General features: G+C 40.8%; 1 protein-coding gene and 1 non-coding gene across 2 annotated transcripts in view; both read right to left on the bottom strand.

Moving 5' to 3' along the window:
- The window catches only part of LOC124606563 (SH3 and multiple ankyrin repeat domains protein 3), a 147,307-nt gene that overhangs the window by 88,644 nt on the left and 31,828 nt on the right, over positions 1–26,835 (bottom strand). The window contains exons 3-5 of the mRNA XM_047138546.1: positions 24,112–24,129; positions 5,848–5,973; positions 1,175–1,355 (exon numbers count right to left, since the gene is read on the bottom strand). Of these exons, the coding sequence (XP_046994502.1) occupies positions 1,175–1,355; positions 5,848–5,973; positions 24,112–24,129 (325 nt within the window). The remainder of the gene's footprint in view (positions 1–1,174; positions 1,356–5,847; positions 5,974–24,111; positions 24,130–26,835) is intronic.
- Trnas-uga lies at positions 4,440–4,514 on the bottom strand. Its single transcript has one exon. It is a non-coding gene; the product is annotated as a tRNA-Ser (tRNA).

The following is a 26,835-nucleotide window of genomic DNA, read 5'->3' as shown; positions in this document are numbered from 1 at the left end:
TGTCTAACAGAATTTATTATAACAATATTATGAAAATCATCTATATGGTGAGTAGCAACTTTCCTTTTCATAACATTGTTACATTACATCCTGCATTTTCCACTATTAGAATTTATTATAATATCTGAATCAGCTGCAGAAAGGAATTGTCCTTCTTTCTGTGCATTAATTGATTCAAAATCAAATCCTATGGAACTTCTCTGATTCCTTCAATCATAAAGCTCTATTCTAAATCCATTAATTGAATTATTTAATAGTACTTCCTATATTCTGCTGTTAAATAAAACATGAAATAGTTATATGCAACACCATTTAGTCTGTAAAACTTAGTTCATCCGCCAGAATGCCATTAATGATTAAAAGGCCGCTGGAAAAAGAATCCAAACCTACATCATGGAAATTTCAAATGCAAGCACTTGGAAAAGACACAAACATTCTTTTTCTTTCTTTCTTTTTAAATGGCAAACATAAAATTCAGTGTTGTATATGCTGCTGGGCTAAAATATCTGCAGAAGATAGACTTCGAGGGTGAAACAGTTGCTTCAGACAGAGTAGCGATGACAATGAATTTAAACCTTCCTGCTCTCAGGTGTCACTGACACTATTAAATTCATGAAACAAAACTTAGTTATACCTGCCAAAGTGCCTGTATATAACATAGCATCTTGGAAAATAATATAATATCACTGACAAAGCAAAACTGTATTCCTTATTTTACAATATCTGTGAATACACAGGGTTAAGTGTGCATTCCCAAATTAACTGTAACACATTTTCATGGCTTGCAACTAACAATATTACTAAAAATTGTTCTAAGGTACAGAAATTACTAAATGTTTGCTATAATGTTACAAGGGTACACCTAATGGCTTTCACATGAATGTAGTGATTCATATATAATGAGCTAGGAAAATACGTGAGTGTTTTAGGATGAGGAATATAGTACGTAACATGAATCTACTAAGACATGGTTCTTTAGCGATCAGTATTATTCTCCAGGTATGTTTTCATACAAATGCTAACTTAATATGGTTACAATATTGGACACAAATGGTATTAATAACCCCTGTTTTTGTTTATCTTCAATAAAAATTACAAATTTAGATTATTATATAAAACAGAGCTTAATAAACAGTACTGTATTCTCTGATTTTAGCCAGTTCAATGAACATACCTCCAGTTTCCGGGCAGTGAAAGTTGGGATCAAGTCCTTTGGAGCACATCTTAGTGATTTTTTCAACTTGGCCATTTGCAACATAGTCTAACAAACGGCGTAGATTAGCTCGAGTATGTAAAGCTTTTAACTGCTTCTCATCCAGGTTCAACATTTTGTACACACGTCTCTTGTACTTGAGCTGCAAATAACGAAAATTCTTTATTAATGGTTACAACAAAGACACTGAAAGCAGTATCCTGAAAATTGATTACATTCAGTTCACTCTTCTTTAAAAATATATAAGCCTAGTTCAAGTTCAATGAATACTGACTTAATTACATAAATATGTTCTTGGGAGGGAGAGGAGACAGAGAAGAACTGACGCTTCAATAGTAGCAACATTTTATAAGAAAAACTGAAACATTAACCTGCAGTTACGAGACATAGCAAGCTGTAGGGGTGTATAATTGTTGACCATCACTCTAGGACCACGTTTCTCAACCTTTTGGTCCTTTGGGACAGCACATTTCAAACTTTCGTGACTTCCCTACATTTGATTTTTTCCTTATATGCAAAGCAGTAAACACAAAGTACATATAATACATTTCTCATTATGGAACAACTATGATACACAAATTTTACAAATTTATTACATAGACTCTTGAATAGGAACAATTTTTTTATGTTCTAGATATTTTATCTGCAGAAGATTGGAAGACATAAAAATGTCATGTCATGACATGGCGGCTGAGAAACATTGCTCTATGAGGCCATATTTCTTTTCTGATAGGTTACAGTGTTGTGAGAATAGAAAACAGTGTGGGATTCAAACTAGTCCTTCATTCATCTCAAGCAGTCACTGTTCTGACTGACTCAAATAATTGCTTGTGAAAGGCATAGTTCTGAATTTGAGTTCTAGTCCAGCCGACAACTATCATGTGTAATAAAGAATCCTTACACTGTACCCTCCATTACAGAGCAAAAGAATTATTCAGACTGGAGAGTGTAGGAGAGAGATGGATGACTAATATGATGTACCAGTCCACTATATGAAGCAAAACAGTAGCTGTCCTGAGACTTGTACCTTCATCATTATTTATAGAATTTCAAGGCTTTGCTGCTTAGCAGATGCACATAATTTACATGATTCCAAACATTTCATTTCACAATACATGTTAATTTCTGCATTCAACCAAACGAAAGCTGTTCTCTGCAACTGAAAATAGTGTGATCTTAGGCTCTGGACACGGTATGAAATACTCCACCATTAATTGCTTTTCCATAAAGCAAATTAAGATGCTAGATGTTAATCAAACACTTGTTGTTGTTGTGGTCTACAGTCCTGAGACTGGTTTGATGGAGCTCTCCATGCTAATCTATCCTGTGCAAGCTCCTTCACCTCCCAGTACCTACTGCAACCTACATCCTTCTGAATCTGCTTAGTGTATTCATCTCTTGGTCTCCCTCTACGATTTTTACCCTCCACGCTGCCCTCCAATGCTAAATTGGTGATCCCTTGATGCCTCAGGACATGTTCTACCAACCAATCCCTTCTTCTAGTCAAGTTGTGCCACAAACTTCTCTTCTCCCCAATCCTATTCAATACCTCCTCATTAGTTAAGTGATCTACCCACCTAATCTTCAACATTCTTCTGTAGCACCACATTTCGAAAGCTTCTATTCTCTTCTTGTTCAAACTATTTATTGTCTATGTTTCACTTCCATACATGGCTACACTCCATACAAATACTTTCAGAAACGACTTCCTGACACTTAAATCTATACTCAATGTTAACAAATTTCTCTTCTTCAGAAACGTTTTCCTTGCCATTGCCAGTCTACATTTTATATCCTCTCTACTTTGGCCATCATCAGTTATTTTGCTCCCCAAATAGCAAAACTCCTTTACTACTTTAAGTGTCTCATTTCCTAATCTAATTCCCTCAGCATCACCCGACTTAATTCGACTACATTCCATTATCCTCGTTTTGCTTTTGTTGATGTTCATCTTATATCCTCCTTTCAAGACACTGTCCATTCCATTCAACTGCTCTTCCAAGTCCTTTGCTGTCTCCGACAGAATTACAATGTCATCGGCGAACCTCAAAGTTTTTATTTCTTCTCCATGGATTTTAATACCTACTCCAAATTTTTCTTTTGTTTCCTTCACTGCTTGCTCAATATACAGATTGAATAACATCGGGGAGAGGCTACAACCCTGTCTCACTCCCTTTCCAACCACTGCTTCCCTTTCATGTCCCTCGACTCTTATAACTGGTTTCTGTACAGATTGTAAATAGCCTTTCGCCCCCTGTATTTTACCCCTGCCACCTTTAGAATTTGAAAGAGAGTATTCCAGTCAACATTATCAAAAGCTTTCTCTAAGTCTACAAATGCTAGAAACGTAGGTTTGCCTTTCCTTAATCTTTCTTCTGAGATAAGTCATAAGGTCAGTATTGCCTCACGTGTTCCAACATTTCTACGGAATCCAAACTGATCTTCCCCGAGGTCCGCTTCTACCAGTTTTTCCATTCGTCTGTAAATAATTCGTGTTAGTATTTTGCAGCTGTGACTTATTAAACTGATAGTTCAGTAATTTTCATATCTGTCAACACCTGCTTTCTTTGGGATTGGAATTATTATATTCTTCTTGAAGTCTGAGGGTATTTCGCCTCTCTCATACATCTTGCTCACCAGATGGTAGAGTTTTGTCAGGACTGGCTCTCCCAAGGCCGTCAGTAGTTCTAATGGAATGTTGTCTACTCCTGGGGCCTTGTTTTGACTCAGGTCTTTCAGTGCTCTGTCAAACTCTTCACGCAGTATCGTATCTCCCATTTCATCTTCATCTACATCCTCTTCCATTTCCATAATATTGTCCACAAGTACATCGCCCTTGTATAGACCCTTTATATACTCCTTCCACCATTCTGCTTTCCCCTCTTTGCTTAGAACTGGGTTTCCATCTGAGCTCTTGATATTCATAGAAGTGGCTCTCTTTTCTCCAAAGGTCTCTTTAATTTTCCTGTAGGCTGTATCTATCTTACCCCTAGTGAGATAAGCCTCTACATCCTTACATTTGTCCTCTAGCCATGCCTGCTTAGCCATTTTGCACTTCCTGTCGATCTCATTTTTGAGACGTTTGTATTCCTTTTTGCCTGCTTCATTTAATGCATTTTTATATTTTCTCCTTTCATCAATTAAATTCAATATTTCTTCTGTTTCTGTTACCCAAATCAAACACTTACTGCTGTTGATTCCAAACACATTATTAGTATGAAACTGTGTGCCAGACCGAGACTCGAACTCGGGTCCTTTGCCTTTCACGGGCAAGTGCTCTACCAACTGAGCTATCCAAGCACGACTCATGCCCCGTCCTCACAGCTTTACTTCTGCCAGTACCTCGCCTCCTACCTTCCAAACTTTACAGAAGCTCTCCTGCAAACCTTGCAGAACTAGCACTCCTGATAGAAAGGATATTGCGGAGACATGGCTTAGCCACAGCCTAGGGATGTTTCCAGAATGAAAAATTATGATACTGGCCCGCTATCTACTTCTATAACACAGTTGCTCTCCAGGGAGATAACTCCCCGTGTTCTATTCAACTGCTGATATGTAATCATCAATACAAAGGTCAGTTTCAACATATCAGATTTTTCCCCCCAATATTGGGAACATTTTAGTTTGTGACCTCTGTATGCTTGATGCTGTGGGTCGCTCATCAATTCCATAGTTGTGTCAACTTTCATGTAGCACTGATACAATCATAAGTGGAATATCTACCCCGGATTTCTATGAGACAGCTCAAATTTGTTGATTTTGATTTATTGATCCATTTTATCAAGGCACCTGAAGATGAAGGTGTTAGTTGTAACCAACAGCACAAATAACTAACATCAGTGAATACAAAGTAAGGAAAAAAAATTTTTTGTCAATGCCGCATTTCATTGCTGGTGCTGCAGATATCAGAAAACAGTATCACTCTTATTACTTTATCGCTGTACGTAAGATGCAATGGATGTCATGCTAGTATTGACTAAATTTAGTGACTGGGTTGCATAGCATGCTTCAGAGATTTTTTTATAGTCATTCAATAGTGTATCAGGTCCACATTTTCCATCCAAAGGCAGCATAGCTACAGGGAACGTATGATGTCCTGTCTAATAAATTTTTCAATCACACCTCTTCCAGACTCTTTACAGTGACAGAATATTCCTGTCTGTGATACAGATTTTCTAGCTAACTATCACATCTGTATAATTAATGTTTTGAATTCTTGAGACTTTGTTACATGGTGTATTGTACAAGTGAAGTCATGGCAGTTTGAGTTTTTATTTATTTATTTATACATCATAACACTATTTTTGTATTTACCTATGAAATTATATAGTTCCCAATCGTTTTATAATTCTACATACACTTGACAGCTTTCTAAATCTTCAATAGTGATCTGTGGAATATGTGTGTATATAAGCCAAGCTTTCAATTAATACAGTGTTCTTTTGCTTTATTTCTTGAATTATTGCTGCTTTGTCATTTTTGCAGTTAGGTGTGTATGCCATCCTGAATCTGTACAGTTGTTTTCTTATTTTCAGCATCACACGGGTTTAGTGTAGACAGCCACTGTATTATGCAATTAAACTTGAGTGATTCAAATAATGAGAAAAGAAAGGTATAAAGAAGTAGCTACAGACCTCCAGGTAGCCAACAGGTCCATTAAAAGGGTAATCAGCAAGACGCCGCTCCTCGTCAAGAAATTTGCCTGCCTTCCCATTCACAGGAGGACAGAAGAGACCATAATTAAAGCTCTCTTTGAGTTCCTGTAATGTGAAACATTCATTCTATTAGAGAAAAGTTCTAGAGTGATATGCTATTGTAACATTTGAAGGATAGAACACTTTCATAAGCTGCCTAGCTCATCTCAAACTTTTGCATCACTTCATAGTAAATTACTTTACAGCTTTACAGAAAACAGTATGGATGTTTTTCAGTTTGTTCCTCCAGCTACCTATAAATATTGTGAACAACCTTAATGATTGTCCTTAACTACAACTTTTGTCAACTACCTTTAACAACTGCACACTTACGCATAAAACTACATTAAAATCTTTTCTATGAAATATATTTGGACATGCACATGCTGTAAAGACTCCAAAAACTGTTTGGTGTTACAGATATTAAGCAAGCAATGGCCATTAAAAAAAATCCTCATGATATTTGTGTATATAACTTTTGGGGAAACTTTTGATTCAAAATATCAGAATTCTGACATATCATAACATTTATGAAATTATGTGTCATCTAGTTCAGTGACCCAATGTGAAAAGTGTGTAGTCACTTGTCATTGCAGTTTAACTTCAGTCCCCAAGAAACAATGAAGGAAAAGTGTTCAGTACTAGGCCAGACTTCTAAAGTAAGCTTTTAGAGGCAACATATTATTTCCGTTTTCAAGAAACATGCGACTGAAAAGTAATTACTGCTTTGGAGGCATCACATGGCATTTTTAACCTAGTAGATCATGATGCAACATCAAAGCGTGGAGCATATTATGGCCTATGAATCCCATGCAGCTTTATTTTAGCTATTTAAGAAGTTTACTTTCTTTTCGAAATTAACCCTCATGCAAGAACAGAGTGTGATCATACTTGATGACAGGTACAATTTTATTTGTTTCCTATCAGTTTATGGTATGGAATAAACTTTCAACTGAGAATGGATTAAATGGATTTTGAAAGGCACTTCTGCCCTAAGCTTTTCAAGTTACTTGTTACACCAATTAAAAAATGTTCAAAAAAGTTTGCACACCAGGAACAGAGGTGACAATGCTTGTCAGAGTCTTCTTAACCTGACAGCTGTTGTTGTTGATTTCAAATTTAGAAAATAAATTGCTTGGTGATAAAAAATTTGCAACCAGTGAGAATTTTAATGCTGTCATTTGTCATTAACAAGTGTAGAGAAGTTTGCTTCCTGCATATTACCGTTATGATAATCAATGTGTTACGATATGTTTTGTGCCTCAGCTAATAGTTCAAAGTACATTAATAGAAAATTATAAAATGTGAGATTCTGCAGGTCGTTTTTTAATGATGTTATAATCTCAAGCTTTTAGGAACATCTGTTTCTTAATCAGCAAAGAATGAAACATTGTAAAATTTAATAGTTTCCAAATTATCACATTTAGTGAATGTGAGATGCGGAAAAGGGCCAGTCTCAGAAAGAATGCCAAGGTTTATAGTGACATTGATCGTAGGGAGGACTACAAAGTAAATAAGCAAAATGTATGAGGAAACAGCTGCTGTTGCCTACTGTACCTTAGTCAGTGACCTTCCCCCAGGCTTTATTCTCCCAGGATTTATTTATTTTGTCCTTTGTCCTGAAATTGTTGTGGATGTATTCCTATGAAAGCATCATCTGCTTATTCCTACAAAATAAATGTATTATGAACTCGCCTAGTGTGCTGCACAAGGTTTATTTTGTTTAAAATACACTGAAAGCCAAAGAAACTGGTACACCCGCCCAATATCATGTAGGGTCCCTGTGAACATGCAGAAGTGCTGCAACATGATGTAGCTTAGACTACACTAATGTCTGAAATAGTGACAGCTTGAATCCTGCAGGGCTGTCCATGCATCCATAAGAGTACGATGGGGTGGAGATCTCTTCTGAACAGCACATTGCAAGGCATCCCAGATATGCTCAATAATGTTCATGCCTGGGGAGTTTGGTGGCCAGTGGAAGTGTTTAAACTCAGAAGAGTGTTCCTCAAGTCACCCTGTAGCTATTCTGGATGTATGGGATGTCGCATTGTTCTGTTGGAATTGTCCAAGTCCATCAGAATGCACAATGGACACGAATGGATGCAGGTAATCAAACAGGATGCTTATGTATGTGTCAGAGTTGTATCTAGAAAATACCAGAGGTCCCATACCACTCCAACTGCACACGCCCCACACCATGAAAGAGCCTCCACAAGCTAGAACAGTCTCCTGCTGACATACAGGGTCCAAGGATTCATGAGGTTGTCTCCTTACCCATAAACGTCCATCCACTCGATACAACTTGAAATGAGACTTGTCCAAACAGGCAACATATTTCCAGTCACCAACAGTCGAATGTCAGCGTTGACGGGCCCAGGCGAGGCATAAAGCTTTGTGTCGTGCAGTCATCAAGGGTACACCGGTGGGCCTTTGGCTCTGAACGCCCATACCAATGATGTTTTTCGTTGAATGGTTCACATGCTGACACTTGTTGGTCCAGCATTGAAATCTGCTGCAATTTGTAGAAGGGTTGCACTTCTGTCACATCAAGTGATTCTTTTCAGTTGCCGCTGGTCCCGCTCTTACAGGATCTTTTTCCGGTCGCAGCGATCTCAGAGATTTGATGTTTTACCAGATTCCTGATATTCATGGTACTCATGAAATGGTCGTAGAGGAAAATCCCCACTTCTTCACTACCTTGGGGATGCTGTGTCCCATCACTCGTGTGCCGACTATAACACCACGTTCAAACTCACTTAAGTCTTGATAACCTGCCACTGTAGCAGCAGTTACCAATCTAACTACTGTGGCAGACAGTTGTTGTCTTATATAGGCACTGCCGACTGCAGTGCCATATTCTGCGTGTTTACATATCTCTGTATTTGAATATGCATGCCTATACCAGTTTCTTTAATGCTTCAGTGTAGAATGTTTTCATGGAGATGCTGAAATAATTACATCAATACTGTTTAGTGTCAGTGATATCACATTCCTATTCAACTGCAATAATAGCATGCGTCAACTGATATGACGGGGAAAAAAAGTTCTTCAGACTTGCCACTGTCATTCCTGAACTTTGTTTCATGTAGTTTTCCTTCATTCAAGCAAAACTTAAGTATCTTATATAGTGCAAGATCAGACACATATGAGGGCTGGTCTAGCACTACATTACCTCTCTTTGTTCTAGAGAGCTCAGCACATCCCATCATATTATCCAGATCCAACCACAATTGGCATCCTTCAGCTAGTATTATATTGTGATCTACGCATATACTTAAAAAATTGTAAATAACTTTAACTGGGAAAACACCTGTTGCATTTGATCTAAGATCAACACCTTCAAGTCTGAGAAGCAACCCAGACACATTTTTGTGGAGATTCTTATACTCACATCATCTCTGGGTTTGTTGGTAAGGTTCAGTTCCATTTTGTGCTCTAATAACTTTGTAAAAAAGAGGACAGTTTGTTAGAGCTTAACATTTCGTTTGATTTTAAGATTATTAGCAATGAAGCATGAACTGAGAAAGAACAATGATGGAACAAGAAGTTGGCTGTGGTCTCATTTTAGGAACCATCTCTGGATTCATCTTCAGTGACCTATGAAACTGTGGCAAAATGTAAACGAGTTTGAATGGTGGGTTCAGTAACTGAGATTGTAAATGCCACTAAAATGTTCGAAACTACAAACATTCTCCATGAATTGATGATATAACCCATTTTGGGTTATATCATCAAGAGAAGGCAACGTTACGCCTGTGAAATTTTTACTCAATGTAATGAAATGTGGGCTAGAAAAAACTGACTGCTGATGGACAACTGTCTTAAATAATGATATAGTAGACAAAGACAAGGCGTTGCAAAAGTTGAAAGATAAATTTATACCAGAAAAAGTGCTAGCATCTACGGTAAGCTGATGAATTGTGGAGGAAATAAATGTGAAGGAAACAAGACTTGCAGGTTACAAAGGAGAGGCTGTGGTAAATTTGGCAAACTGTAAAAATGCATTCTTGTTCCAAGAGTGAGACGTTGAAAGACTAAGACACTGGATTTATATTTGGGAGGGGGGCACAGTCTGCCTCCATTTTTACTGACTTCGAATGTTACAGCACTGTAACATCTAACTCACAAGTCTGTGTTTGCGACTGTCAATGAGAAAGTGAGTTGTGGCACATAAGATATAGAGTCCATTGAACCAGCTAAAACATCTAGCAATGAGAACTATGGGATCACAGAGTCCAACAGTGACAATGCCAATGTTGTCATACAGTCTAACAGTGATATTGCTAAGGTTGTAACTCTATTTGAGGAAGGAATTATTAATCGATTAGTAAACGTCTGCGTTTCAAATATCAGAAAGATCAAAATGGCAGTCAAGTTTAACAGTTGTTAACAACAGTCTGGTGAAGCGGATAAAAAAAATGGCCTTGTGTTTGAGGAAGTTGGGTAAATCTGACGTAATAAAACGAAAATGAATTGGCGATTGAAAAGCGAATCCGGAACCTTCGCCTTGTGCTTATCAGGGAAGTAAATGCAACATATTTCTTGAATACAGATTTAAAGACCAGTCAGCATCAGGCCACGTGGTGTTATGACAGAACAGACAAAAGGCGTACTTGGTTGCTGAAAGTATCGCTGTTGAGCAGCCTCGCAATGTAAACTGTATGCAGAAGTCACTACGTTATGGAGATGATCACGGTCATTAGAATTTGACGAAAATGGTAGGGCGCTAGCGGAGTAGGCGGAGCGGGTCCTGTATTTCTGCCCTGGTGGTCGTTAATCACATTCCAAACTGCGCCTGTCGCCGCAAACATTACATTCACCTCAATCACCCAAGTGCTATATATCAATATAATCCCTTACGGTGTACCTTGATTACAGGTTTCGTTCCAGGCCCCCAGTTCGTGTAAACGGCCGAGATTTCAGCCATTTCTACTTCACTCCGCATGATCCCTGGTAGGTTTACGATTTGGTCAACGGGGAACACGGCACTGCCTATCCTGCCTTAATGGCAAATATCAGCACTTTCTCCTCTATATTTCTACAGTGAACATCACTGAGATTTCGCATCAATGACGACTCTGAGATACTGCTTTTATTTTCGTAACTGGCGATGTTCTGCTATCAGGCATGCACTATTTATTGTGGCGGATAGGGACAGGACCGTAGGCCTACGAGAGCTTGGCGAGACAGGCCCCTGCCAAAGACTTTCGATTTTGAAAACTTGTGATAAATGTTACAACGGGAAATCAATTTTTTTTTACAAAATACTGTTTTGAAATGCAAGTTTTTTAAAACATAAGTTCTTATAATCACAACACTAAAACCACAACAACATTTAATGTAAACAACAGGTGCTGTCGTATCTGTCGCTGAAGCGTAAACAGTTCTGCTCGATAAATATCGGCACAAGTTGTGTCTTCGTGACACTGCGTTATGTTTTCAAGTGCTGCCAGACGCAACCTTCAGACGGTTACATTGTAGCTGCTAGGAGAAATGTGTCAAGTATTAGGTAATAAAACATTTAACGATGAATTACAATGAAGATATTCCTGGCCCGTCGAGATCACGTCCAATTCCGACTTCCCGAAGAGTTAGGAAAAAACAAAACAAGGTGTTACATGAGACACTGAGTTATGTTTAATTAGTAACTATTTCGTTGTCATTTCTTTTCATTACCTTGAAGAACCACATGTGATACGAAACTACACAAAATGTAACATCTTATTTGAAGGTGAGTAACAATCGCCGAGAGTGTTGCCCAAATTTATTAATATTTAAGTTAGTAAAATCAGATTTTTCAATCACTTTTTTTGTGAACACTTAGCATGTGCAACCCACATAATGTTTTTTATTCATTGTGGAATACCAACAGTTTTACTTTTGCTAGAGTGCTGAAGGATCGGTAAATTGTGCATGTAGTAGCAGGCAAAGCAAGAGCAGAAAAAAAACTCTATATGTTTCTCAATCATATCATGATAGATTTATAGGTATTTTGACACTCACAGAAAAAAATCGTAACATAACGTTGCTTTACATAAGAAATTATCGAATATTATAATAGTTCTGGGCAGATTTAGCTCAGGAAGCACTTAGCTTTACCGAGCTATAAATTATCTAGTACATATGTCACAGGATATTCTTGTGACTAGTTTAGGTAAGAGAAATACTGGTACCCATTCGGTACACGTCCATATGTATGAAAAGCGTAGAAAATTGCATATTAAACGTAATCAGTATTGTGATTTGAGAAATCCCATGAAACACAACTTATAATACTGGTAGGTACTTATACTGCCCTCGTTCCCCAACCCAAATCGAGAACGTAGTTTTTACAAAAAAGAAAAGACTGTTGGAGAATTATCCGGTCGTGTTTTATGTCGGAATCTGTCTTTAGTTACGACTATTTAACTTCGTAGCGGGGTACGACTTAAACTAATGCATACTCTGAATTGTCAAAACAAACTGCAGTATAACATTTCCAGTGTTGAGATGTCTGTATGAGCACGCTCCGAAAGTCAATATGTTATTAAAAACTATATATTTTTTTAGAAAAACTGGCGAAACGTACTCTTGGGTGCTCTTCGTGATGAAGACATCAAAGCTGCTGTGAAAGTGATCATTAACGCAAAGCGGACTGTATACGGTACAGCAAGTGGTGTTTGTGTAACCAAACAATGCTCCACGAAGCTCTGTGTTTAGCTGCGACGGGGAATTTGATTCCACTAAGCTAGGGTACGTCTCGTAGGTCACTTGACAACAATAGTTCGAAGGAGGCCATAAAGAAAGTTGCCACGGCACCGTTTGATCCGCAATACACCAGCGTTCTTTGAAGGTAGGCAGACTTTGAAGGTAGCCCGACAAATGGCTAAACGAAAGGTTTTGAGAAATCATTTAAAATCACTTTTAGAAGTGTATGAGAATTCTGTAATGAATAAGAGCTCTGTACTCCATTCCAGAGGGAGGCGCAACTGCCCCTTCTTGCGGACGCATATGAGGGGAAGGATGTTTACGTATCGGCTCGAAAGGATACCACTTTTAAACCATGCGTGCGGCGTGCGCGTAGTTTGTAAGCAGCTATGGCACAAATTACGACACAGAAGAAACAAGATTTCGCGGGAAGAACATTATAAAGATGCTTATCTTCAAACACTCTCTAAGTTACTTATTTCTCATTGATACACATAACACGCCATGCTACTACATTGCTGAGCGTTTTTTTTTTTTTTTTTTTTTTTTTTTTTTTTTCTTTCTCTCCTGCAGTTGAAGAAAAAATATTTTCATGGAACTAATCAGGAAATTATAATGTACGTGTATACATCACAACATTAGAGTATTTTAAAGACGTATTTCATGATTTTCTATTATGTAAACACACTTCTCATAATGATATAAATCTCACAAAGACAGTGTATTCTGGAAGAGTTTGTCTTTTTTTATCTAATCAGAATAATCGTCAATACATTCTTCCCAGGCTGAGAATTAATTTCCATTACATATTAACTTACAGCAACTCTTGCCGTGGTTTTGGTTTTCTGCTCCCAGAAGAGGATCTAGTTTTCTTCTGTCTTGGTTATCCTATTCCAGTGATGGACCTCACAGCAGATTTGATAAGTGAGGGCAAGTGTCTCTTGGCGGTACAGAGTTTTTTTTTTCTTTTTCCACAGAATGCCATCCATTCTTTTCATAGCTTGCTTGAGATATTGCAACCATATTTTCTGACTCAGCACTGTCTGTCTCCTACTCAATATCTGAATTAAAATTACTCTCAGAAATGTTATTTTCGCTCTCGGACTAATTATTTATCTCTTATTCGTTTGCACAATGATCTACATAGGATGACACGTCTTCATCATTTTCGAATCTGTAATGTATTCCCACAGTTCAGTGGCTAAGGTGGCTGCGTTATCACAACGCAGGGTGTTTTTCACACAGGCACGAGAAGACACACATCTACTCAGACAATGTGTGAAACTGGGGAACTCACGCGTTGTTGCGAGGAGGTAAAGTTGGTTGAAAGGCATATGGAAAATCACAATTGTACATTTTATCCAACGATGCTACCAACGTATGAAAACTACAGCGGTGTACATTTTACCCCAAGAGCGTGCTTACAAGTTAATAAATGTGTAGTATTTTACATCTCGGGTGCCGACTTGTTCTAATGAGTTCAGATAAAATACTCTGGGAGGTGCCGAAATGTCGTTCCGGCCGAAATTAAGCCGTGCTGCTACCCCTCTTCTGATTTCGAAGCCTTCCGTCGGTCCCCGTCTCTAAACCAACGCTGTTGTCACACAATCCTTTCAACAATGCCATTTCGTCCAAGTAGCACCATAAACAAAAGACTACTGCCGAGCAGACGTTTATCGGTAACCTGCAATTGGTTTCCACAGCTCCCGTCTACAGATCTCGCTCACGTCCGACAATGGAGTTCTTGGGTGCTACTTCGCGCGAGCTGGGGTCTGAAAGTTCCGCGAGCGGGTGCTGGAACAGTCGTACTATTTGACTGGGCTTTCAGTTTCTGCCCAGTGGGAACTTGAGCGAGACGCTTATGGTGGCGGAAGAAAAGCAAAAACGACGGAAGGGATATGTAATTTGCTTGACCCCTCCGGCCAGCACTTTCGCTTCTCCCGAGTTTTATTTGATACTATCTGCTGTGTAAGCAAAATGTATTCAAGAATAAACTTTCCCTTGCTTAGCAACAATATTACGGGAGTCGCTGTGTTATAAGCAGTTGTACTGTGTTCATCCAAGTTGAACCCTTGCGTACACAAACGTATGTTCTGCCGTTGGTCATCGGCTGTACTTCACAGGCATCTGGTGTTGTACGACCACTGGAAGTAGGCCTCGCTTATGTTTTAGGTGGTTAGTTGTTAATCTAGCGCGGATGAGTTTGACCAAAGCTAAGGCATCGTTTTGTTAGCCACAGTGTTACACCTCTAAAACATAATTTTTATACCGTATAGGACCTCATAAACAGCCTGCTTTGTTGTGCTTGCCGTATTGACTTTTCATTCACACGCATGGGGTAAAATATGGGCCAAATATCTCACGAAATAATCGTCAAACGAAAAAACATGCACTGACGCATGTTGTCAGGGGTTGTCGGTGGATCACGATAGCAAATATCCTTCAACTTTCCCCACAGAAAGAAATCCGGGGACGTCAGATCCGGTGAACGTGCGGGCCATGGTATGGTGTTTCGACGGCCAATCCACCTGTCATGAAATATGCTATTCAATACCGCTTCAACCGCACGCGGGCTATGTGCCGGACATCCATCATGTTGGAAGTACATCGCCATTCTGACATGTAGTGAAACATCTTGTAGTAACATCGGTAGTACATTACGTTGGAAATCAGCATACATTGCACCATTTAGATTGCCATCGATAAAATGGGGCCAATTATCCTTCCTCCCATAATGCCGCACCATACATTAACCCGCCAAGGTCGCTGATGTTCCACTTGTCGCAGCCATCGTGGATTTTCCGTTGCCCAATAGTGCATATTATGCCGGTTTACGTTACCGCTGTTGGTGAATGACGCTTCGTCGCTAAATAGAACGCGTGCAAAAAATCTGTCATCGTCCCGCAATTTCTCTTGTGCCCAGTGGCAGAACTGTACACAATGTCCAAAGTCGTCGCCATGCACTTCCTGGTCCATAGAAATATGGTACGGGTGCAATCGATGTTGATGTAGCATTCTCAACGCCGACGTTTTTGAGATTCCCGATTCTCGCGCAATTTGTCTGCTACTGATGTGCGGATTAGCCGCTACAGCAGCTAAAACACCTACTTAGGCAACATCATTTGTTGCAGGTCGTGGTTGACGTCTCACATGTGGCTGAACACTTCCTGTTTCCTTAAATAACGTAACTATCCGGCGAACGGTCCGGACACTTGGCTGATGTCCAGGATACCGAGCAGCATACATAGCACACGCCCGTTAGGGATTTTGATTACAATAGCCATACATCAACACGATATCGACCTTTTCCGCAATTGGTAAACGGTCCATTTTAAGACGGGTAATGTATCACTAAGCAAATACCGTCTGCACTTGTGGAATGTTACGTGATACCACGTTTGTGACTATTACAGCGCCGTCTATCACAAAGCGAAAAAAGTGGTCCAACTAAAACATTCATATTTCTTTACGTACTACACGAATATGTAATAAAAAAATGGGGGTTCCTATTTTTAAAAAACGCAGTTGATATCCGTTTGACCTATGGCAGCGCTATCTAGCAGGCCAACCATAGCGCCATCTGGTTTCCCCCTTCAAGCTAGACGAGTTTCATTCTTTGTAGTTTTTTCGTTTGACGCTTATTTCGTGAGTTTTTTGGCCCGGTCACGATCAATGGACCACCCTGTATATACTGTAGCACTGTGGCCTCCCGCGTACCTTACGTCTAACTGTCCCTCCTTGTAACAATGTGTGAGTTGTCCAGTTCAACGCATTGTCTTTTTAGCAGGGTGTGTCGTCTAGAGACTGGGTGAAAAATACCCACGTGTGTGATAATGTAGCCAGTGTACTTTGGGAATAAGACTGCAGGTTCGAACACGATGAAGTCATGGCATTCTATGCAAAACATTTTGTAAACAAAAATGAGATAAAATAATGAGTCTGAGAGTGAAAATGACCCCATTTCAGAGAGTGATTATATTTAACACCGATACTGAAGAAGAGATAAGAGTCCGTGCAGGATACCTTGGCCTATGTGCAGTGACCAATTTTCTTCCAAAGCACTAGGCAAGTTCATTCGTTTGTTCGGAACGGGAGGCCGCCATATTTGCCGGCTTTCGGCCGGTCGGCGACGACTTTGCGCTTGGTATATATTACATAATATGTTGCTGCGTAATAAATTTAGTTAACGTATTGAATTTTTCTTTAGACTTGAGTGGAGGTCTCTATCTGTTACTTATCTCGAGAAAACTGATCTGATGTAGCACTCCCATTTGTGTTCACGCGCGCCAGTGATAAAGCCAGAATGCAATATCCACAACTTTCTTCATGTTTCATAAACCGTTGGAGGTATCGAAATGAGATTTCGATACATGGTAGCATACAAAGAGGACAGTATTTTGCCATAAGATTATTATGCAAAATTTCAGTGTCTACCGTGTTATTCCTCTAACGACAAACTTTTTTGATGAAAGAATGTAATTTTAAGGGCCATCGATAGCTGTGGCTTCTGGAATAACATAAGTGAAGACATTACACATTTATTTTTGAACTGAGGACGTACTTTTTAATAAGCTACTGACCTTACTTTTCTTCAGTTCCTCACCGTATAAACTTAATAAACCACTGTTTCAGAATTCTCTTGCAGTGCTTCAGCACAACAGGTAAGTGAGGTGACATTTTGTAAACTCCAGTGTATTTTGGCAGAAGAATCAAATGTTAACATGGCACAAGAGAAATGTACATTATATTCTAAATTCGCCACTTATGACACTTATCTGAAAGTTACAAGTTGTTAACAATCCAGGAGAAAATAAACTGCTGCTTTTGTTACATTTTCAGCAGAATTCTTCCAGATACTACCCAAAACAGAAGTGACAATAGATCTTTTTGAATCCTCGCTATGCAAATGTGGGTGTGGGTGCAGTCTACTAAATGTTGCAAAAAAAGTGAATGTATGTTTCAGATCTGAGTGGCACTTCCCCTCCAGCGCTCGGTATTTCCCCTACAGCGCCTGCCTGCAAGCTCCCCCACCCCCCCACTACTGCCATCCCCACCCGTGCCCTGCTGACTGCGCATCTACCGCCACGCACTCTACATAGTCGCGGTTCAGTGGATGTGGCTCCAATATCTCAACGAGCTTAAAGGGAAGGATGGCACTCTATGGGAAAAATCTGCACCAGCAAGTAACACTGGCCCTCACTGTGAGGGCCATTATTGCAATCGAAGAGCCAATACGGAAGAAAGGTGGAATTTTCTTCTGGGAGACGCTAAGAGTCGCCTCAGAAAAAGGACAGGAAAACCAAAAAGTCGCAAGTGTATCGTGATCGACCGACATCTCTAGGGATGCTGAAAGACAACATCAGACGCCAATGCCTCGCCATAACTCCGCACATGCTTTACAGTGCTGTTCACAACATTATTCCTCGACTACAGCTATTGTTGAGGAATGATGGTGGACACATTGACCATTTCCTGTAAAGAACATCATCTTTGCTTTGTCTTACTTTGTTATTCTGATTATTGCTATTCTGATCAGATGAAGCGCCATCTGTCGGACATTTTTTGAACGTTTGTATTTTTTTTGTTCTAATAAAACTCCATGTCATTCCAAGTATGTGTGTCAATTTGTACCTCTCTATCTACATTATTCCGTGATTTATTCAGTTTTCAAATTTTACTGACTTTTTGATCACCCGGTATTTTGTCCCCAATTCTTTTCAGTACCTCCTCATTAGTTACGTCACCTATCCATCTTATCACCAGATTTTTCTGTAGCACCACTTTTCTAAGGGTTCTATTCCCTTTTTGCCTGAACTGCTTATCGTCCACGTTTCATTTCCGAACACTGTTACATTCAAGACAAATAAGTTTTATTTAAACGCCGCTTACACAGATTGTTCAATATGAGCACCCGAGAGATCGACGAGATGCTGTACAGCGCCAGATTTGCACCTGGTGGACAAACTTGGAACTATTTTTTTATTTTTATTTTTTTTAAAGTGTAAATCGATTCCGCATTAGCGCACAAATGTATCTACCAAGTTTGACTTCCAAACGATAGTTGCATCCCGACGTCCGTGAGTAGCTGCACTTTAATTATAACCATCGGCCATGTTTCGTTTCCGCAGCCTGGGTGTATCTACCCGGTAGCCGTGCAGCGTCCCGTCGTGTGGTCGGTGACCCGCGGCGCAGGGTTGACGGCCGGGGATCGATAGCCAGCCCTCAGGGCCGCTGCAGCCGAGGCGGCGGCACAAGCGGCTCAGCTGCCGCCCGCCGGCCCGGGCACACACTCTGTTCTCCCACACTGTGGGTCTGCGCAAGGAGTAGAAGCTGTCCTACTAGACGCTGCTAAATCTGCGATAAAGAATAACGCAGTTTCTATGTAGTGTAGATGTTAAAAAGGTCGCGCATCGGAACTATCACCGTTCTGAGACGTCGTGTTTCATTCTCTGGCCACAGAAGGGCACACATTTTCGGACACTGCGAGACCCAAAACATAGTATAATACACTGCAGCTCTACAAAGTATTAAGCAGTTGTGCATGTAGTAGGTGCAGCATGTGGGCTATAAACCACTGAAGTAATCTGAGGCACTGCTAGGGATGTCTAGAAGCTAGGCTCTGATCGGTCGCTAAATGGAAACCACTGTGAAAATCCGATGAAGTTTTGCACAGAAGTGTTGGGCAGTGTCTCCAATATGACCGTAGATCGCATCACTTTGCACTTTGTAGTACTGAACGCTCCGTGAGCGCGTAAAGATGCCTACAAAATAGTGTCTCCCACCAAGTACGAGTACCTGCTGAGAGATTTCACCTGATTTCATGCAACTCCACATGACGTAACTGTCATGCATTCCCCCCTTCATGAGTACTCTCGACCGCACACGGCAGGAGGAATGAAGGCGCTCCTGCAGCGTTTTCGATGGGAAGTGTTTGAACACCCTCTGATTTTCATCTCTGTTCACACGAACCGCTGACTATGGAGACAAAATTCTGTCACAGAAAACGAGCTGCAGACCAGCGTAGTGTTCGCGGAAAGCACAGGCGGCTGCCTCCTTTGAAGAGTGTACTGGAAAATTGGTACAAAGCTCCTACAAATGTCTAAGTATTTCATTCTGGTTTCCAATTCACGACCGATCGAAACTTATTTCCTGGAGACCCCTTATGTGTTTCAGATGTTGCCTAAGCTACTGTTTTATGTGGCTGTAGGATGGATGTTAGTCTGAATATTTCTCTTCGCCACAATTCGCTCCTAACATTTCACTGATGTCAGACCAGACGGAAGTAGTGGATACATCATAAATATCAGTAGGCATGCTGCCTTGTGTGTGTGTGGAGGGGGGGAGGGGGGGGAGGGGGGGGGGAGGTCGGAGACAGTGGTTCACTTGTAAACAATTTTTTTTATTATCATTATGCAGGGTATCTCTTATAAGCGTCGTCATGCACATTTTTTCTGGTGTTCCGGCAAATATTTGCAATTCTGTATTTGCAGTACGTAGCTGGAGTAAGCCCAAAGAAATACTGCTCATCACATGTTTCATGCGACGCCCAGGATCAACGTAAAGTGTCGGGTTGTTTCTTGTTACAAACAAAATGATTTTCGAAACGGAATTTTGCGGGTCAGTTCGATACAGCGGGCCAAAATTAGTCTAGTGCGATATTTATTTTAGCGATATGGTAAAAGAGGAGTATAATCAGCACGCCAGCAGTGGCTAAGTAGCGCTTGTTTAAGTCATGTGTTAAAAACAGACAGGTGACAGATTCAATATTTTCGAGCCAAGTCTGCGAGCGGTCGGCAAATCCCTCCGCTCCCAAGCTTAAAACAAAATTTGCGTGGTCTTCTGGTCCCGCGAAAGCTCTTAAACACCCAACTCCAGAGAACTAGAGGACGATGCGTGCTATGTCGAACCAGCACCCACTGCCAGATACCACAGGAACGACTGGACGTGGAGAAGCGATTGTGGCACGTCTGTGTGGTGGCTGCCGTAAGTGAATTAACGCCCCAGGCCTTCCCAGTGTCCAGCGTTTGTAGAGCCTCAGTTTTCTTGTTATTTTTATCACACTGGGAAAGAGCACGCATAGTAATCCTTCGGTGTGAATTGCCTATTTTGACCGTGGACATTCCGTGAACGACAAACGCAGATATGCCTACAACGTGACGATGCATGTTTATTTTTTATAATAAATCTTAACAAGTTCAGGAAACAAAGAATAGCCGCGATACTTGTGTGCGCAATCCATTTATCGACGCGTAACTACAGTTTCTGCTCTCTGTACTTTACCTTACATTTATGATTGGTTCGTTGGGAAGAAATAAAGCGTGGTGAGAATGGCTTGGATCGCCGTGTGAGAAAAGGCTTGAGGTTTACGCTGTTGATGCTACATACCGAAGTGGCTGGGCATCTAAAAAGTTTCCGCACAGAGAAAAGCAAAAGCCAGACACAAAATGCAACGGAAGCTCAAGTGGTCTATAAAGAGCCTCACGACTACAGAAATGTCCGGCGTAGAGCGTATGAAATTGGGAATTGCTTACCACCTCACCTAGAGACAGATAGATAAACCTATGGTATTGCAGGTCGACCCTTTGAAACTGCATCGGTGGTTCTCCAGAACTTTCCGCCACACAAAAGAAACAAGTAGATATAAATACGATTAGTTGCTGTATTATTATTACCAGAAAGAGACTTTCATTTATGCTATGTTGCGTCTCAATGTGTCTGGAAAAGCTGTGAAACATAAGACATTTTCATTCCATTTATCGAGTTCATTATGGAGCACGTAGAGTCCAAGGGGAACTAAAGAACGACAGAGATACATACGGAGAACTGTATACAGTATTGCGCTCCATGAATAACTACAGACTAATGATAAATGCAAAACCACAACCGCTGTCACGTGCAAGTTCTTCAGTTTCACCAGGAGAAGTTTTGCTGTCCGGCAACTTTCAGTGAAATAAATTGCAGACGGCGCTGCACCTGGAGCTAATGCTTCACATTTTCTAGAGAGTAAGTCTGTGCAAGTTGTGCCTGCCTTAACCTGCCTTCCAGAAAACTGCTCAACTCAAAATCTGTTGCTAATTTTCTGCCACTGCCTATGCAACAGAACCCCACAAAATTGCTGAAACTTTTCAAAGCAGCAATTTTGCTTCGCTAGTTCGTGTAATTCTTTGTATTGTCTTCATAGACCATACGGGTTGCAACAGCGTCCTCAAGTCATCTGCACGTTAACTTACCTGAAACCGTGCAGTCTTATCGTTCGGAAAACTCTTGGCGGAATTTCAGCTTTTGTGCCACTACGCTTACGTCAACGAATATACATTTACAGGTGTATTCAATAGAAATCATCGAATGCCTTTACAAAAAAAAACTATGCAACAGCAAGCAAATTATATATACAGGTCTCAGAAAAGCCGAAAAAGTGTCATACGAAAAAAGCATGCGTTCCACATAACATAAGAAGCACATTTTTATCAGCCAGCCTCAAAAGTCACAATTAAAAAGCAAAGCAGCGGAGACCTCATCTCAGGATACTTCCCGATGCTCAGTCCATACTCCGGTGTTGATTACAGCAAGGAAAGAGACGCAGGGCCACATCTGTTTAGACGGTTCAAAGGAGCGAATAATTCTGATCGTTTACGAATCTTTCGAGCATGTTTCTATAGCATCGCTTTTTATTCTGGAGCTCCTTTTTCAGTAGAGTCTCCGATTCCGTTGTCTTTCGATTTAGATTCATCTGTCTTCTGATACAGGATTGTGAAAGTCAGGCCCGCTAAATTAAAGGATTAAATATATAACTGTTACTGTAAAAAAAAAAGGTTCAATTATTACCTTATAAGTGAAACTAAGTAGTTCTTACACAAGTCTGCAGACTTTCGTGATCTTTGTCACTGATGACAAAACCCTGAAGACGATTCTAGCGGAGAGATCGAAACGTCGGGCAGCGAAGAAGTTTAAGAGGAATCTGATGCGGTCTAACGTCTCAGAAGTTCTACCATCTGAGCAGTTTTGTTAGGTTGCAACAACGTACCTTTGTGGAGCACAATGAAAATAATGGGCGTCCCAAAGTAGATTTAGAAATTAGTCCTTTAATTTAGTAACTGAAGAAACGTATGTATTTGCGCAATTGATAGGAAATAAATGGAAAATAGACCACATATCAAATGAAAATATTTTTTTCCTTTTTTATGTCACCCAAACATGAATAATATCAATTTATTTTGGCCTTACATAATGAAGTTCAGAACATTTAAATGATTCCGTAACGAAATTTTCACTCTACAGCAGCAGGTTAAAACTGTGTGGCGGACCAACACCCTAACTCGGGACCTTTGCCTTTCGCGGGCAAAGGTCCTGACTTCGAGTCTCAGTCCGGCACACAGTTTTAATCTGACAGGAAGTTTCATTTAAATGTCTGTTTGTATCTACCGTAAACGAAACACCAGCTACTCTAGTCGGTACTTCATTATGTTCTCAGTGCTTTTATTTTGCATAAAACAGATAACGATTGCAGCAGTTGTCAAGAAAAAGTTTTATCGTTAGGTTTATTATGTAAATCAACCATATTCGGTGATGAGTTAACGTTGCTTTGCAGTTCCACTTTCGTGTGTACCAGTGGGCTAAAACTATTCTGTGGCTCTGAGCACTATGGGACTTAATATCTGGGGTCATCAGTCCCCTAGAACTTAGAACTACTTAAACCTAACTAACCTGAGGACATCACACACATCCATGCCCGAGGCAGGATTCGAACCTGCGACCGTAGCAGTCGCGCGGTTCCGGACTGAGCGCCTAGAACCGCTAGACCACCGCGGCCGGCAAAACTGTTCTGTAATCAGTGGTTCTTACACTGCATTGTTCCTTCAGTAGACGAAAAAAATAAAACATTTCTTTCTATAGCGGCATCAACTGTTGGAGATCGTTTATCGTATAGAGAGTATGGATCAGAAGCTAAAAGTTAGTTTTGGATGTCCAAACAGGTTGAGAATACATTTTTCTTCTTTAAGTGCTACGAATGCTCGTGTAAGACGTTTTCCATGTTTGAACTGCAACCAGATCGCCTTTCGCAGCATCCAACGAAGACGATAAGATCATATGTTGCAATATTGGGCATAAAAGTGCAAGCTGAACACAACCGAACATACGGTAGTATGTGATGTCTGAAAGACAGTGTGTGCTCGTTCAGACAAAAAGGAAATGTTCTCGATGCTCGTTCCTCACGTACGATGCTGCCTGGTGAGCTTACCTCCTGACCATTTTAACCCTGTGGGCGTTGTAAAATATTGCAGTACGTACTTTCGAGTGCAGTTTAGGTAGCTTTGATCGGTTATGTCTTGTGAACATCCGTGTTCTTAGCAGAGCAATCATAGTCTTTCGCTACTAGCGACGATTGACATTTTACTCCTAGTCTTCCCGCGATGTCGTGGTCCGTGAGTCGGGAAGCAGCGAGAGATGGTCCCCGCGCCAGTGCAAGCAGAACGCAAAACGCCAGAAGGAGCAGGCTGAGGAAGTGCTACGTACCCGGAACCACGTGGCCACCTGCGCCGCCGTCCCAGCAACAGACAAAACAAATGAACACGTTAGACAAACCACACCAAACAACACAACACACACACCAGGGTGCCCGCCACCACTCCGCACTGGCATCTCCGTTCAAAGGGGTCAGCTCTCTGACACAAGGCAGCGGCGAGACACACCGACGGCTTGAATGCGCTTCTTCAGCCTGCACGGGAAAAGCGCAGTCCACGTTTCATTTAACCGTCAATCATCTAATGGCGTAGTCTAGCCTGCCTTGGTTCTGCACTTCTTTTCCTATCCCTAGGAACTGCACATCTCAGCTTTTGTGTCTGAACTGGTACTTCCTTCAGAAGGATGAACCATTTAGCATTGAACTTCTGTGGAAGACATGGAGAACGAACGCCCAGTCGGCTGCGAGCAAGTGCGGCGCCTGTGAAGATCAAGCTAGAATGGTTAGAAAGACATCCTTTGTGAATAAGCCCAGATCCAAGACGTGCTTTAATGTACCTTTGAAAATGTATAAGGTGCAAATAAGTGTGCCACTGATGTAACAGTACCGAATCGAGAAGCTATAAGGAGTTGCTGATTACTGGACACGAAAAAGAAAAGAAGAAACTGTTCTCCATCTTTCCTGTCTATCAAACGGTGTATTTTTCTTGTTATGCACTAGATCTTGGTAGTTTTCCAACTTTTCTCATTTTCTTTTAATTACCTCGATTCTTTTAGCCTTCTGTGTCTTTCTTCCTCTTTTTACCTCCGTGGGCTTTTCTGTCTTACACGTATCGTAGTCCACAAAGTCTTATCAATATCGAAATAAAGTCTGTATGTGGTCTCCAATTCGACGTCGAATATAACCGCCGTGGCGCTGGTCTGTGCTACATGTCAGGTTCCCACGTGAAAATGCCTCATTTATTTGTCGTGCTTCATTTTTTTTTTCTTGTTAATATTTGGCAGTTTGGGTATACCCATATTTCTTCCACGTTTCTTGCATAATATAATCCAGAATCGGTGCATTTTATTTCAAACTTTAGAATCGATAAAAGTGGATAGCTTGGTCCACAGCGTATTCCCTCGGAATATTTTTTAACTGCTGCTGGTTTTTTTCCCGCTACGCAGAAGAGTAGTATTCAAAAAGTTCTCTCTCCAATCCGTTCTTATTACCTTTTAGGCAGTTAGCCTCAGTTAGTGCACTTCACAGGCACTCCATGTAATTTTTTTTCTCCATGTAATTTTTCTTCGGTACTGGTGTTCTTAGACTGCACGCTTTATGTGCCAATGTTTATAGCTTTTAAATAATGCACTATAATTCTTATCACCTTTTAGGCACTTGACCTCTGTTAGGACACTTCACAGACACTCCGTGTAAATTTTTTCCTCCATGTAATTTTTTTTAGTGCTGGTGTTCTGTAGAATGCACGCTTTATGTGCTAATGTTTGTTTATAGCTTTTAAATAATCCACTATAAACTTCGAAGAATTTCTTGACTAGCTCATCGCCATGTTTCTTCTTGTGTACGGCCTTCATTTGCAAGGGAACGCATTAAAAGTGCTGTAAACTGTATTAGCTGTTTTACAACGACAGAACTAAAGCATTTTCATTAATTTTACAGTTCGACAACATTACACGTCACCGCTCTGTAACACGGTGCTCACTTTACGCGTGTGGCGCCAGCAGATGGGAGTCGGCTAGCCAGTGTGGTTTGAGTGGCGGGCACCCTGCGGCTACTGAACTGCTACAACTGCTCAACTAACTGACTGTCCGCCGGCTACACGAGGCGGCGCAACACAAACAAACGCAACACAACACAGCGCGCTCGCCAGCAACAGACAAACACAAAACACATCAGCGCTGCAAATCAAAAGTGGCGCAGAAGCGTGCCAGCTAAGCCGTCGGTTCCCGTAAAGACTGCTTCAATGCGAGGACCACTGAAAGCGTCCTCGCTTTAATGATGTGCTGGACGGTGCGTATTGTGAAGCAGTAATTCCCATTCCGATGAAAACGAAAAGCACTACAGAATGTGACAGCTAGTGTGTGTGTGTGTGTGTGTGTGTGTGTGTGTGACATTTGCCTTATGCAATGGAGATCTGGAGATAACGTGATAAACACATATTGAATACTAATTGAACAGTGCATAACAATCGCATCCATGCGCTGTTTTAAGCTCAGAAACAGTCGATGTATCACTGCCGATGTGACATGTAATCGTTAGAATTGTAGCGAACTTGACTGTGGTTAATAACAACTACTATTTCAATTAAATGACATTAGCTTGGCAAAGCTATTTATTTGTGCCGTTAGCGAATCAGGAGTTTTTATTAATTAACCTGCCGGCCGGGGTGGCCGAACGGTTCTAGGCGCTACAGTCTGGAACCGCGCGATCGCTAAGGTCGCAGGTTCGAATCCTGCCTCGGGCATGGATGTGTGTGATGTCCTTAGGTTAGTTAGGTTTAAGTAGTTCTAAGTTCTAGGGGACTGATGACCTCAGAAGTTAAGTCCCATAGTGCTCAGAGCCATCTGAACCATTTGATTAATGAACCAATAAACGCTGCCGTCAAGCCGAAGGCTGGTTTGAATAATACCATGCTTTACCAGGCACCGTCCTATGGCTGTATCCGTGTCTTTAAAAAAAATAAAAAATAAAAAAAATGTCTCCAAGCACTATGGGACTTAACATCTGAGGTCATCAGCCCCCTAGACTTAGAACTACTCAAACCTAACTAATCTAAG

The sequence above is a fragment of the Schistocerca americana genome, chromosome 3, assembly GCF_021461395.2.
Source record: "Schistocerca americana isolate TAMUIC-IGC-003095 chromosome 3, iqSchAmer2.1, whole genome shotgun sequence".
Taxonomy (NCBI): domain Eukaryota; kingdom Metazoa; phylum Arthropoda; class Insecta; order Orthoptera; family Acrididae; genus Schistocerca; species Schistocerca americana.
The sequence above is the reverse complement of the archived record's forward strand: the minus strand, read 5'-3'. Positions and strand labels throughout refer to the sequence as shown.